Source organism: Carica papaya, chromosome 8 (genome assembly GCF_054855325.1).
Source record: "Carica papaya isolate Zhongbai chromosome 8, ASM5485532v1, whole genome shotgun sequence".
NCBI classification, from domain to species: domain Eukaryota; kingdom Viridiplantae; phylum Streptophyta; class Magnoliopsida; order Brassicales; family Caricaceae; genus Carica; species Carica papaya.
Genome location: NC_142316.1, coordinates 35,339,625 through 35,355,041, shown reverse-complemented (window position 1 = coordinate 35,355,041; position 15,417 = coordinate 35,339,625). Strand labels below are relative to the sequence as shown.

At 37.8% G+C, this 15,417-nt stretch overlaps 2 protein-coding genes across 2 annotated transcripts; one reads left to right on the top strand and one right to left on the bottom strand.

The window, feature by feature from the left end:
* Positions 1-109: 109 nt before the first annotated feature.
* LOC110811199 (Adenine nucleotide alpha hydrolases-like superfamily protein) lies at positions 110-8,218 on the bottom strand. Its single transcript, XM_022037611.2, has 7 exons — positions 7,710-8,218; positions 6,193-6,541; positions 6,020-6,106; positions 2,197-2,318; positions 2,004-2,082; positions 1,165-1,556; positions 110-589 (listed from the first exon to the last, which is right to left on the bottom strand). The coding sequence occupies exons 1-7, from the start codon at positions 8,042-8,044 to the stop codon at positions 541-543; spliced, it is 1,413 nt and encodes a 470-aa protein (XP_021893303.2). The 5' UTR covers positions 8,045-8,218; the 3' UTR covers positions 110-540.
* Positions 8,219-9,441: 1,223 nt separating this feature from the next.
* Positions 9,442-15,330, top strand: GUN5 (magnesium-chelatase subunit chlH, chloroplast, putative / Mg-protoporphyrin IX chelatase, putative (CHLH)). The gene is made up of 5 exons (XM_022037628.2): positions 9,442-11,099; positions 11,589-11,671; positions 12,116-13,918; positions 14,115-14,591; positions 14,768-15,330. The coding sequence occupies exons 1-5, from the start codon at positions 9,695-9,697 to the stop codon at positions 15,143-15,145; spliced, it is 4,146 nt and encodes a 1,381-aa protein (XP_021893320.2). The 5' UTR covers positions 9,442-9,694; the 3' UTR covers positions 15,146-15,330.
* The last annotated feature ends 87 nt before the right edge of the window (positions 15,331-15,417 follow it).

Sequence of the window (15,417 nt, the reverse complement as noted above, 5' to 3'; positions counted from 1 at the left end):
GTTACATGTACTTCACCAAAACATTCAAATTTGGTGTACAACAACAGCTAGAATGCTTCTGCATTGTTCCTCAATTTTCAGAAACAAATTTATATAATTTAGAAGAGTGAATTCAAATGGGATAATATGATGGACTAAATAATTACTCACATCAACAGCTTAAATAAGCTACCTATTGCAGAAATTTCTGGCAAAACATTCAAAATTTGCCAATGCAACGGTGATCCGCGCACCACTTGCATCTTTTATTTCCTATTTCGACAACAATTGGACAAAATGATAGAACTCTTTCCATTACCTATCGTAACCATGATGGACCTGTATTAGTCCTACAATCACTTCTATTAGTTACGCTAATCAATGCAAAGCAAGGCTTAATACCATCCGGTACTCTCCAATCACGAATTTTAGCTGCTGTTGTTTTACACCTGAGTTTCTCGATGAAACCATCTGCCAGAGCAGGCAGACAAGCTTGCCTCAGACACCAGATATTGTCATAACCCAAATGAAATGTATAACTGCTGGAATAAGCAAGTCTCTTTAGTCCTCGTCGTCGCAATCAGAAAGCAAGCAATCTTCTATTTTCTCCCTGAAAGCAGGGGGTGATATATGTTAAAAGATTTGAGGTGACAAAAGCAATGTTCAGCTTATGTTTTGGATTTGAATATGGAGAGTAAAATGGATAAGGTTGGGAAGAGAACAGTATCCAACTTCTATTTCCAGTTCTAGCTAGGTGATTTTCTCCCAATTGGGAATCAGAAATCTATCTTCAAAGACTTCAAGGCAAGGGAAAATTTGGTGTAATGATGAATTGAAAATGGAAGTTATAATCAAATTTTAAACATCCAGAATACTCCACTAACTGAGGTAAAACAATAGAATATAAATTAAGGACATACATGGTAGGAGATAATACTGGTTAGACCGTAATTAGGCCTCTTCATAAGAAATGCAAGCTCTTGTACTTACAACTAGGTGGCCTTTACTCAAAAATCAAAACTGACATCCTCCTTACTTTTATCCTAATGGTGTTTTAATATCCAATATGACAACTCTCTTTTGTACAAAAGGAAAGTTCCTGATATAGATGGATGCCAACTGCCTAGTGCAAGTTAACATTAAGACATGCAAGTAAATAGCATTAGTGGTAAATTTAGCACTCACCTTAGCAAACTTAGATTATGACTCTTGTCAAGTTTCACTGTGGCAATTAATGGCTGTGGTAGAAGTGAATAGAAGTGCTCCATTGATGATGGATCCTTGGGAAGTATCTGAAACTCGCAACTGGAACAACAGGCAACAGCAAAAATATCACTTTGGCAATCCGCAGGTCTTATTGAACTTGTCAAGTCTGATTTATTGAGTGGACTATAGCACATTGGGCAAAACGACTCCGAGGAAATAGATTCCTTGGGCATGAGGTTGAATCTCTTTTGCCGCCTTCGTGTTGCCAAGGGAACATTAGAATCATTGATTTCGGGTATTTTGTTGAAGTGAAATGGAGTAAGCTTTCCAGCCGTTCGTACAATGGTGCACTCTCGAGAAGGATTTTCTTGCTGAGAAACAAATATTGTCAAAGGGATAGGTAATCACCTTCTGTTTAAGATGAATGCAAAAAATTGGAGAAATTGATCATTCCTAACAGGCAACTAAAAAGAAATGACAAGCTTCAAGTATATTATATATTCACTGCACTGCTACATTCAAACTCTAGAACAGTCTTTTGATCTACTCTTAAAAAGCTATTGGATCTACTTCTACATCTCTCATTATAGAAACCTTCAAACAAATTGCATATTTAGTTTTGTGATAATAAAGGTGAGTCTTAGGTCTTCAACCTCCAAACCCTCCCAGCCCCAAGGAACAAGTGATGTGCTGCTATAAGCACATGATAATAACTTGAGCATTGATTAGAAATTGTTGTCCCCAAAAAGTACCAAGCAAAATAAGATAAAATGAAAAGTCGGATAATGGATACAAGACTTCAGAAGCCCAAATTTCACCTGTAATATTTTCACGAATGACGAAACCAAGCTATTAATGCCAGAAGAAAGATCATCATGAAAGTCCACAATCTTTAGACTGCCCTGCCAAAATGAGGTTGACACTGTCATTCAGCAGCAGACAAAATGACTTATGTCTTATATGTTCCTCAAGAGTATACAAACATAAATGATTTAGAACTGATGTACAAACCCATCAAGATGACAAAGCAATTTGAGCTCTTGTGCAAGGCAATCATGAAGAGGAAGCACCACAGGTATATCCCAACGTGCATCAACATACTGAATATCAGCTGGTAAAGAATAGCCTTGACCCTGTTGAGAGAAGAACTACTTATATTTGGTACTTTGTCAATCAGAACAACATGTGTCTATTCATGTGTGGATGCATGCATTTTCATGTGTCCAAAAAGGAATTTTTGGCACATAAACGTGGTGCCTAACAATATGTATTAACAAATGAAAGAGCCATTAAATCAGATCAAGCCCCTCCATTTTGCAATGAAATTTTTATGTATTATAGAAAGTCGTCTTATTGGTTGCTTTTCAACTAGTCACCACACTGCATTGCCAATTACAATCACTTCATGATCTGTTTCCCATGGGATAAAGACATTGAGAACTCCTCTTGAAGAGGGGGCTTATGGAACCTTCCTCTTGGACCCCCTAAATATTCCCTCAATCTCTTATTTTGAAGGTATAGGGTTGTATAATAATTGAACCACTCAATCAATGCAAGCTAAAATTTCAGTGCGATATTGGTAGAGTTGCATTGTGGTTGCCAGTAAAAGCTAATCAATCCTAATTTGGTACATTCAAATTCTTCATAAGCCAGACTATGTTAGTAACTATGTTAAAAAAGAATTGAGGAACCTTAGATGGTCCTCACCTAGCTGGAAGAGACCAGTTCAATTACGCCCTCTAAAAAAATTAGTCCCAAGTAAACACTCAAAAGCATCAGTAATTTAATGATCTAACAATTACACATTTTCCCCCCAAAATTAAACAGTCTCTCTCTTCCCCCTTATTTATCTCAGAAAAGGACGTTCCAACCAGAAAATGATTTTTTTTCAAGAGAAAAAAGATTCTATCACGAGCACCAAAGAGGTCGTAACCCGAAATATATACAGCATTTAAAAAATATCAATACCACCATATATAGGGTTGCCCCTTAAGCAAAAACTATGTAGAATTCTAAATCAATTATTTCTAATCTGATGAGAAGGGGAAGAGGAGTTGTGAAAAGCTCTCTTGTTATGCTCTTCCCACATGACCTAAAATATAGAAAGAGAATTTATAGAGATAATATTCTTCTTAGACTTACGGAGCAATACCACTATGACCATAACTCGTTCTTACCCGAAAGAACTCATTGTACAATAGAGTTTGAAAAGAGCGCAGAATCCCGTAATCTTCTACTCTAGGGACAGCAAAACAGAAGATAATTAGGGGATTCTTCCTCATTGCACAGAAAACATCTACTAACCAAAGGCCTTCCTCTTTTCAGCAACTTGTCTGAAAGTTAGATTTCAAACCCAATCTACCCCAATCTGCTTCCCGAGCAACAAAGACAATGTGGGTTGAGGCTTTGGTCCCTCACATTTGCTTTCATGGAAAGTAATCAATGATTTGGTCCCAATGACAATGGTGGCAAACCTTGCCATTCTTAATGATCTTCCAAAAAGGAAAAACCTCCTTGAAAGGCTCCACAACAATGTTTCTTCATAGCTTGAGAACGGATATCCAACCATTGATCTCCCAATCATTTAGGTTTCAGAGGAAAGAGCATTCCACGCAATTCCACAACTAGACACCTCAAAACAATTCATAACCTTTGCCTCCTTGAACCTGGATAGGTTGAAGGTATTTGGGAGACATCACTAAAGGGTTTCTCATCAATCCAATGGTCAAACCAAAGTCTGACCCATTTCCCCAAAAGAATGTAATGTTATTTAGAAAAAGTTATTCAATCTTGGTTGAACCATCTCCAAGGGTTACATCCGCGTCCGCATCTATTTTTTTTTTAAATAGAAGTGAGAAATGTTATTCACAAAGGTATCAAGGGGGTACCACTCGTATACAAAATAGCTACATATCTACCAAGTGGTCCAAACTAATCCAATGTCTTCCCAATCTTGCACATCATGACCTAATAAGATAGACACAAAAATATGAAACCATCTATCCCTAATGTTTACAATATTAGTTTCAATGCCCTCAAACGTCCTCGCATTTCTTTCCTTCCACACAACCCAAAAAATGGTAAGTAGGATAAAGAAACGATGTATATTCTTTTTACAATATCCCGCCCACGCCCAAAGTTCCCCACTTACATTACCAGCTTTAACCCAAAACAAACCCAGCAGCCCAAAAAACCATCGCCCAAATGCTGTTAATTTCTGGACAGCCCAGCAATAAATGGTAACAAGATTCCTCATCCGCGTCTGCTTCTATGGCTCTTGATCTTCTAAGTTTGACGTCCAGCCCATGTCATGCAACAATAAACCTCCTCCACAAGGCCCAGTTCTCCATGATGAATCTCCATTTTCTTTTTTTGAAATAAAAAGCATGGTATGATATAATATTTCACAAGCACTAAGGGGCGGGTAACTCTTGTATAAAAAAATTTTACATTTCAATTAGAATATCAATGAGATCTTCATTATCCTCCATTGTATAAAGAGGATGAGCCATAACCAACAAACTCTGGGTGTAGAACCATTTAACCCTATCAAATTCATCTTGCACCCCTTAAAAACTCTCATATTCTTCTCTTTCCACACCACCCAAAAGATAGCAAAGGAATGAGACTCACACTTCTCTTCCCTCCACTAATACCCCTTAACGCCCAAAGCTCTTCCTTTACAGAACTAGTCATCGCCCAACTGATCCCCAATAACTCGTTAAGCCATGATCCATAACTTATATGCAAACAGACAACAGAGAAGGATGTGATTACAAGACTCTGCCTCCCTCTTGCATAGAATACAACCATTCACCAAAATTTTTTCCCTACTCATCAATTTGTCAATAGTAAGGATACATTCACGATTTGCTCCCAACGCAAAGAAAGCAACTTTGGATGGAGTGTTAATCTTTCAGATTTGCCGAAAAGGAAAACTGATCTCTGTGGTATTATTCTTGATCAAATATTTATAAAAAGAACTAACCAAGAAAGACCCTCTGGTACTGAGACACCAAATTTGTTGGAACAAATTTGTAGCATGACTTTTAAGTCCTTGAAAGCTCACCCCAAATAATTCATTCACAATAATAATACAGTTTATCAACCAATCTAATTTTAAAGTTAACACTAGCAAATGTAGTTATCCCTATTTATTGTCCCACCAACTGTCCTCATCCAAACACAAGTTCTCAACCACGATTCCACTACCTACTTCCTAAATGGCCCATCTCCACGCCCAGGGTAGACAATTAAGTAGAGTGAGGAGAAGAAAGTTGTTGTCAAGGAGGAGAAATACCAAACTACATGTAAACTTTTTCACTAAAAGATAGCAACCTTGATATATGAAACAAAATTGTGCTGTTAATACATTCTAGAGTGATACCTTCGCTTCTTGTTTCTAAATAAATGTTAAATTTACTCCAATTGCAAGAGCTTCCAGCTTGAACTTGATAAAACTAGGTGAAAGGAAAATGTGAATGTACAATTCGAAATTATTAAGTTTAGTGCATGTTCCAAAGTATATATCAACTACTGTTCCTTATTCATGGCAATACCAGGTCAATGGAGCCTCGAAACCTCAAATTCAAGTAAAAGGGCAACCTAAGAGGCATTTACACATAATGCAAATGTGATTTCTTTTTTATATATTCTCCTTCTAGAATCAACACAAGTGAACCTACAAGGTAGCTTATATCCATACATTTCTTTACCTCATGAGTGAAGGCAAAGCATAAAGGTCATCTAATCTGTTAACAGATATAACTAATACTTGCAAGTTTTACAAGTTCAAAGACATAGTGTTTCAACTGAATGCTAACTCAAGACACACCTTCACAGTGGATGCAAGGACATGACAAGCAATTCTTGATGTGCATGATCCTAGCACCAGTCTGCTGTATCCATTTTCTAAGGCAACCTGCCAAAAATAAACAGCACAAATGAACAATTTTGTTTTTTCTTCACACATGCCAGCAAATAAAAATCATCAAATCTAGAACCAACCTTCTGCAAGGACAACATTCTTAGATGCAGCAGAAGATCCTCTTTACCAGTAGTATCAACAACAGCATCTAGTAACTCCTTTAATCTGTCCCTTCCCTCCATAGAATCTGAGCAACAGATTCTTTCAATTGGAACAATATACAACTCTTTCGTTGGTGGGGCTAAATTTGAGACAATCAGCTTAATTTCCTCGATTGCCTTTTCTATTTGATTAGAAATTTTTGGATAACCCACATGTTCATCAATAAATGCAACTCCAACACCAAATACAGGTAATGATCTGTCTTTGCATGCATCGTAATTCTTTTGTGCTCTGTATTGCATCTCGTGCACAAATTGTAAAGCAACCCTGATAGAAAAACAAATCTGATTTTAAAGCATGGACTTAAAAGTTGTAAAGAAAAAAAAAAGAAAATCAAGATTATCAACCAATATCAAGAGACCCTTTTCTGCTATCATTTTTTATTACTGTTCTAAATCATCAGAATGTCCCTCTTCACTCATCATCAATATCCCACTTTACCAGCACATATGTGTTGCTGTTCAAAGTCACGAGTTTCTATCTTTTTGTCTATGATAGTTGGTTTTTGAATAATTTCACCTTTTTTCTCCCTCTTTTCACATGAGGGAAGGAAACCCATCTAACAAATTTCCTGTCCCTGTACCTATAGACAGTTCATTTGAAGCTTAAGTGAATTTCAGATGCACAATATGGATAAGCTCACCACAACCGGCAATCGTTCATTTCACATGTACCTATTACCAGAGTATTTCTTAGATCAAAACTGAAGGCCACAAAAAAATCTAAGCAATAAAGATCCTTCCTTTGTGCTTTCTCAAAAGCCACTTTTAGTATTGAACTAAATTTAAACTGGCAGAGTTCCTTAAACTAAATACATAAATAAAATAAACTGTGAACAAGCAGCAGGCTGCAACTGAAATAAAAAACCAAAATACGAACTGCTATATTATTTAACGACCAGGACAATTATGAACAGCAATTCTATCAACAGACAAACTAAAACCAAACACCCAGAGTCATGATCATGCAAAATCCTGATTGTTTTTTTAACAATAAATTTCAAACAAATGAGTTCTTTAATGTGAAATCAGTGCTTCTATATTATTCTAGACTATGGAATTTATTTTGAAACTAAAATTACATCAAAATAAAAGAAGAGTATTCAAAATCCTATCAAACTTAACCCAATTTAATTTATTTAAAAAAAAAATTAACGCAATTTAAACTAACATTATGAGATAGAGTTTTTCCAAAGCTTGAAATGATAATTCGTAAGTACTCAAATGAATTCAACTTTTAAATTCATGAATTCCTTCGAATAAAAAACAATTATTTAGAGTGAAATCAATATTCGATTCATTTACAAATGAAACGATTCCATAATGTATGTGTTCCAAACCTAATCTATAAATCAAATCGTCAAAATTTTAATTAAATCCTTCCTATATATAGTTACACTGTATTTAGAGGGTAAAGGGAGGGAAAAGAAGAGTACCTGGAAGAATAACCGCCAGAAAAAGCGACGAGGACATTATCAGAAGGCGTGATCATGGCGTGAGAAGAGACAGAGAGTCTGAACTTTCCATTTAGATTACTCCTAAAACAAGCACCACAAAACCTACCTTCATCCCCACTAGCCCCAACAGACATAGGCTCATGAGTCTTGCACTTTATGCATAGAATCTCCTGTTTACTTTCATTATTAATCTCTGTTAAAGCTTCTTTACCACCACCTGTTGTTGGTGTTGCTTTCGTCGAGTCTTCTTCTTCTTCTTCAACCTGCCCGAGCTTGTAGCAACTAGACTGGCAGGCTGAAGAGTTGCAGGCCATGATTTCTCTCCAACGTTCAGCTGATTTAACTACGGTTCTTCTTGTTCAAACAGAATCCAAACTCTTCGTTTATTCTCTGAGTTTCAAACTTTTAATGGCGGATCGATTCGTATTTCTGCGTAGGGTTTTTAGCTTTTAAACGAAGAAGAAGCTGCTTTCCCAACCAAAAAAAAAAAAAAAAGCACTCTGAAAGAGAAACTGGTTTTGCCTTTCGGGCTTGGAACTTCATTGAAGCCCAAATCCACAAACCGAAAAAAATCCTTTTTAATTCCCAACAGCTCATTAAATTATTATTTCTCTTTTAATACTTTTTTAAAAAAATTTAAATAACTCAGAAAAATAAAATTAAGTCGAGCTACTAAACGAGTTCTCATATCCAATAGTTATGCCAATTTATTAACTAGTGTCTCAATACGTTTATTTCTCGGTTTTACTCGTACCAACAAAAACTATATATTTGATACCGACACCAAAACTCGCAATACAAAGGTATAAATTTAAATCTAGTTCATTATAAGATTCAATAATTATATATGTATAAATTTTAAATAATTTTAATCTGAATAATTCTTTTAAAATTTTAAAAATATTTATTTAAATAATTAAATAGAAGAAATTCTCGTATCACAATAAATTCAGTACGTAAAAATATAAATAAATATGTTCAATAATTAATTGATATATGTGCTATAATGATTACAACTCTTATATTCTATTTATTGTTACGACTTCAAAATTTATCGAAAAATATAAAATTTATTATTTAGTGAATGTATTACGATATAGTAATAACTTATCCGTGATATCTGATCAGTAAAACTAATTGACTTAATTTACTGATATTTTAGTAGTGTTGCATCGATAAAGCTATATAAAAATTCAAAAAATTTATTATATTTTTGTAGAGAATATAATCACAAAATTTAAAAACTCGAACTAAATTTTTTTAAAAAAAATTTCAAAATTTGTAGCTGTCGCATAAAGAGAGAAAATATCGTTTCCTTTTCATTGAGAAAAACACAAACTCAAATAGGAAACAATCTTTTTTTTATTTTTTCCTTTGTTGGAATAGGAAAGAATCTTTTACAAGCTTTGAAAAAATCTTGGCAATATCTCTCGCCCTCTCGTCATCCGAGAGTCTCTAAATTTCACTTGTAGAGAAATCCACCTCGGCCAATCAGAATTCAGGAAACTCCATCATAAAGTTCTCTGTAGATAGATGAGTATTAAGTCACACCCACACACACACACACAGTCACTGTGTCTCTCTAGTGGCTCAAGAACAAAACTCAGCCTCAAAAAATAGACCCAATCATAAATTAAAACCTTGCATACCCATTACGCCGCGTGTCCTTCCTCCCACCGTTAACCATAAAAACCAACTGTTTTAATTCTCCATGCGCGTCTCTCCACACAAAAATATAAACTCTTTTCCGAATCATAAAGAAGAAGAAGGAGGAGAAAGAAAGAAAAACATTTTAGTGAAATAAAATCGAAAGGAAGGAAACAGAAGCAATAAAGAGAGGAAGAGGGAGAAAGTTTGGTTTTTTTTTTTTTTTTCTGTCCTCTCTTTACCCAAATTTTGTTCATTTCTCTGTTTTGAAGAAACAGGGTGCTCTACTTGTTGTTTGGTAGGGGTGAACTCCATTAATGGCGTCTCTTGTGTCTTCTCCGTTTACTTTACCATGTTCAAAGGTCGACCAGCTCTCCTCTCTCTCCCAAAAGCAATACTTTCTACACTCATTCCTTCCCAAAAAGCCCAACCAAGCAAATTCCAAATCCGCCATGAGAGTCAAATGTGCAACAGTTGGCAACGGTCTTTTCACGCAGACGACCCCTGAAGTTCGCCGAATTGTACCCGAGAACGAAAGAAATCTCCCCACAGTTAAAATCGTCTACGTCGTGTTAGAAGCTCAGTACCAATCTTCACTCACAGCCGCTGTCCAATCTCTGAACAAGACATCCCAATTCGCTTCGTTCGAGGTTGTCGGGTACCTGGTTGAGGAGCTCCGCGACGAGTCAACCTATAAAACTTTTTGCAAAGATCTCGAAGACGCGAATATCTTCATCGGGTCATTGATTTTCGTCGAGGAGCTCGCTCTGAAAGTTAAGTCTGCGGTGGAGAAAGAGCGGGACAGACTTGACGCCGTCCTGGTGTTCCCATCAATGCCTGAAGTAATGAGGCTTAACAAGCTGGGTTCTTTTAGCATGTCACAGCTAGGCCAGTCCAAGAGTCCCTTCTTCCAGCTTTTCAAGAGGAAGAAGCAAGGCGCAGGGTTCGCCGATAGTATGTTGAAGCTGGTCCGGACATTGCCGAAAGTTTTGAAATACTTGCCGAGTGACAAGGCGCAAGATGCTCGCCTCTATATCTTGAGTTTACAGTTTTGGCTTGGTGGGTCGCCGGATAATTTGCAGAATTTCTTGAAAATGATATCTGGGTCTTACGTGCCGGCTCTCAAAGGTCAGAAAATCAAGTACGCGGACCCAGTTTTGTTCTTAGACAGTGGGATTTGGCACCCATTAGCTCCTTGTATGTACGACGATGTAAAGGAATACTTGAACTGGTACGAAACCAGGAGAGACGCTAACGAGAAACTTAAATCCCCTGATGCGCCGATAATCGGCTTGGTTTTGCAAAGAAGTCATATTGTTACCGGCGATGAGAGTCATTATGTAGCTGTGATAATGGAGCTGGAAGCAAGAGGGGCTAAGGTGATTCCGATTTTCGCCGGAGGGTTAGACTTTTCCGGTCCGGTGGAGAGGTTTCTGATCGATCCGGTGAGCAAGAAACCATTTGTGAACTCGGTTGTTTCACTCACTGGGTTTGCTCTTGTTGGCGGTCCAGCCAGGCAGGATCATCCAAGGGCTGTTGAGGCTTTGAGGAAGCTTGATGTGCCGTACATTGTTGCGTTGCCTTTGGTGTTTCAAACAACAGAGGAGTGGCTGAATAGTACTTTGGGTCTGCACCCTATTCAGGTGGCTCTGCAAGTTGCTCTGCCGGAGCTTGATGGTGGGATGGAGCCGATTGTTTTCGCCGGCCGGGATCCTAGAACAGGCAAGTCAAGCTCAACACTTTGGCTTTTCCTTAATTATTTAAATAGGGTGGAAATTTGCAGTTTTGCCCCTCTTTTCCCTCTAGCTTAATTGCAGTTTAGTCCATAATTTCAAATGTTTCGGATTTTTGTCCTATTTGTTTGTACTTTTTATAGAGCTTGGAGTTTGAGCAAATCAAAATTAGATAAAACCCACAAAAAAGTACTAGATAAAAGTCTACAAACTGATGATTTTGTGGGTAATAACAAAAAAATCAAAACGTAAGGGTAGTGATTGCAAACTAGTTTAAACTACAAGGGTCAAACAGTATTTTACCCGTATAACATTTCTTCTGTTTCTTAAGATTTGGAATTACTGTAAAGAAGAATATATATGAACAGTCTTGGTCCAGAAAGAAATAGAGAGACAAAAGGTTTGCAATTTAGGGAAGTCCTTGTTTTTGTCTTTTCTACAGTTCCTGTTACCTGATGAAATTGCTGATGTACTGCAGGAAAGTCACATGCTCTTCACAAGAGGGTTGAACAACTTTGTACCAGAGCCATCAGATGGGCTGAACTGAAAAGGAAATCTAAGGTATTCAATATTTGCTTCATCTTCCTAGGCCATGAAATGCAGTTATACCCATTTTCTCATTTATAATTAAATGTATACTTTGTAAAAATTTATCAACAAGTCATTTATCTATAAAATTTCACATATGTGAAGAAGAAGAAAACCCAACAAATTTCAAGTTTTGGTGCACCTGAGATACATTTATAAGCATGTTAATCATGTGATACGTACATACCAATTATAACACAACCTCCTAATGTTGACACAGTAGAATAAGCAGCAAGACTCAAATTCACAACCTCTTATAGGAGAAAATTCTTCGGGCACGTATTAATGTCTTCTAGGAGATTTTTCTGGGGAAGATTCTTTATTTTCTTGTGTCTGTTCCATAGTATGTTAAATACCAGTGTGCACATTGATTTTGATTTTCTATGCTTGTTATGATTAATAAATGTACTTTTGCAGGCAGAGAAGAGGCTAGCAATCACAGTCTTCAGTTTCCCCCCAGACAAAGGCAATGTTGGGACGGCTGCCTATCTTAACGTCTTTGCCTCGATCTTTTCAGTTCTGAAAGATCTCAAAAAAGATGGCTACAACATCGAGGGTCTTCCCGAGACAGCAGAAGAACTAATCGAGAACATAATTCACGACAAGGAGGCTCAGTTTAGCAGTCCTAATCTGAACATTGCTTACAAAATGGGTGTCAGGGAATACCAAAGACTAACTCCCTATGCTGCAGCATTGGAGGAAAACTGGGGAAAACCTCCTGGAAATCTGAATGCAGATGGAGAGAATCTTTTGGTATATGGAAAACAGTATGGTAATGTTTTTATCGGAGTCCAGCCTACCTTTGGTTACGAGGGTGATCCTATGCGATTACTCTTCTCCAAATCTGCAAGTCCTCATCATGGTTTTGCGGCTTACTACTCCTTTGTGGAGAAAATTTTCAAGGCAGATGCCGTTCTTCACTTTGGAACTCATGGCTCACTTGAGTTCATGCCTGGTAAGCAGGTGGGAATGAGTGATGTCTGTTACCCAGATAGTCTCATTGGGAACATTCCGAATGTTTACTATTATGCTGCTAATAATCCATCTGAAGCTACCATTGCCAAGCGTAGGAGCTATGCCAACACAATTAGCTATCTGACTCCTCCTGCAGAAAATGCGGGACTCTACAAGGGACTCAAGCAATTGAGTGAGCTAATCTCGTCATACCAGTCTCTTAAAGATACTGGTCGGGGGCCACAGATTGTGAGTTCCATTATCAGCACTGCCAGACAATGTAATCTTGACAAGGATGTAAAACTTCCCGAGGAAGGAGAGGAGATCTCAGCCAAGGAACGAGATCTTGTGGTTGGAAAAGTCTATGCCAAGATCATGGAGATTGAGTCCAGACTTTTGCCTTGTGGGCTTCATGTCATCGGTGAACCTCCCTCAGCTATGGAAGCAGTTGCTACACTTGTCAATATTGCTGCATTAGACCGGCCTGAAGATGGAATCTCATCACTGCCATCTATATTAGCTCAGACTGTTGGCAGAGACATAGAGGATGTTTACCGGGGAAGTGATAAGGGAATATTAAAGGATGTGGAGCTTCTCAGACAAATAACTGAAGCATCTCGTGGAGCCATTACTGCCTTTGTGGAGCAGACAACCAATCAGAAAGGTCAAGTTGTCGATGTGGCTGACAAGCTGAGCTCAATCCTTGGTTTTGGTATCAATGAGCCATGGGTTCAGTACCTTTCAGGCACAAAATTTTCTCGGGCAGATAGGGAAAAACTTAGAACATTATTTCAATTCTTAGGAGAGTGTCTGAAGCTGGTTGTAGCTGACAATGAAGTACGGAGTCTGAAACAAGCTTTGGAAGGCAAATATGTGGAGCCAGGCCCCGGTGGTGATCCAATTAGGAACCCGAAAGTGTTGCCAACAGGAAAGAACATTCATGCTTTAGACCCACAGACCATTCCCACAACAGCAGCAATGCAGAGTGCTAAAGTTGTGGTGGAAAGATTGATAGAAAGACAGAAGGCTGAAAATGGGGGAAAATATCCTGAGACAGTTGCACTTGTACTGTGGGGGACAGATAATATCAAAACTTATGGGGAATCATTAGCTCAAGTTTTATGGATGATTGGAGTGAGTCCTGTAGCTGACACTTTTGGTAGAGTGAACCGCGTCGAAACAGTCAGCCTTGAAGAGCTTGGAAGACCTAGAATTGATGTTGTTGTTAACTGCTCCGGAGTCTTCAGAGACTTATTTATCAATCAGGTACTTGACATTGTGTATTCATTCTTTTTATGCTATACCAGCACAAGATTTTCTGAGTTCTAGTAACCATGTGGGTCAAGGTTTTAACACGAAATCCTCATGGAAGTAACTATATACTAATAAACTCATGATGATTTTCGTTCAAATTTCAATTTTATAGAATAGAAATGATAATACAATTTAATTCTGTTTACAGATGAACCTTCTTGATCGAGCAGTGAAGATGGTGGCCGAGTTAGATGAACCAGCAGACCAGAACTATGTCAGGAAGCATGCTTTAGAGCAAGCTGAAGCCCTCGGCATTGAGGTTCGAGAAGCTGCAAGTCGTGTCTTCTCTAATGCCTCAGGATCCTACTCCTCGAATATCAATCTTGCTGTTGAAAATTCCTCATGGAATGATGAGAAGCAGCTCCAAGACATGTACCTGAGCCGGAAGTCCTTTGCATTTGATTGTGATGCTCCTGGTGCTGGCATGACTGAGAAAAGAAAAGTTTTCGAAATGGCTCTGAGCACAGCTGATGCTACATTCCAAAACCTCGATTCTTCAGAGATTTCCCTCACTGATGTGAGTCACTACTTCGACTCAGACCCAACTAATCTAGTCCAAAATCTGAGGAAAGATGGGAAGAAGCCTAGTGCATACATTGCTGACACAACTACAGCAAATGCCCAGGTAAGCATTATGATATTATATGGTATAACCTACAATTTTTCCTCGTGCTTAAACTTAAACTTAAATTATTAGTACCGATTAACTTAAAACACGAGGGAATGAATTTCATCACTTTCTTATGCCATGTCAGATTTGTTATTCTTTGTATCCAAGACATCCAAATCGTGACTTTGCAGGTCCGCACACTCTCTGAGACTGTCCGGCTAGATGCAAGAACCAAGTTGTTGAATCCAAAGTGGTATGAAGGAATGATGTCCAGCGGCTACGAAGGTGTCCGGGAAATTGAAAAGCGGCTTACAAATACAGTTGGATGGAGTGCTACCTCAGGGCAAGTAGACAACTGGGTGTATGAAGAGGCTAACTCCACATTTATCCAAGATGAGCAAATGCTGAACAGGCTCATGAATACTAATCCAAACTCATTCAGGAAGCTGGTGCAGACATTCTTGGAGGCCAATGGACGCGGGTACTGGGAAACTTCGGAGGAGAATATCGAGAAGTTGAGGCAATTGTACTCCGAAGTCGAAGACAAAATAGAAGGGATTGATCGGTAAATAACTAATGATCTTAAGATATGTTAAAATGCAAATATCGAATTAACAATGTCCATTTGCTTGAGCTTATCTGGTCCTGTAAAGGGTGGATTGTAGCTTTCAGGGATGTTTTAGAATGTGAATTTGTTCGGGAGACTTTGTATCTTAATCAATGCTCAATGAAAATATATTCAGTTTCCTTGAAATTGATTAAGTTAACCATAAAAATATATAATTATATACTTTTTTTGGGCTAAAAACTATAGATTATAAATTTCATATTAAACAAACCG

Coding starts and splice junctions, on each gene's coding strand:
- LOC110811199 (XM_022037611.2), bottom strand. CDS start 8,044: ATGGCCTGCAACTCTTCAGCCTGCCAGTCTAGTTGCTACAAGCTCGGG. Junction 6,542..7,709: donor TCTGGCGGTTATTCTTCCAG/GTACTCTTCTTT, acceptor TTTTTCTATCAG/GGTTGCTTTACAATTTGTGC. Junction 6,107..6,192: donor GAATGTTGTCCTTGCAGAAG/GTTGGTTCTAGA, acceptor TATTTTTGGCAG/GTTGCCTTAGAAAATGGATA.
- GUN5 (XM_022037628.2), top strand. CDS start 9,695: ATGGCGTCTCTTGTGTCTTCTCCGTTTACTTTACCATGTTCAAAGGTC. Junction 11,100..11,588: donor CGGCCGGGATCCTAGAACAG/GCAAGTCAAGCT, acceptor GATGTACTGCAG/GAAAGTCACATGCTCTTCAC. Junction 11,672..12,115: donor AACTGAAAAGGAAATCTAAG/GTATTCAATATT, acceptor GTACTTTTGCAG/GCAGAGAAGAGGCTAGCAAT.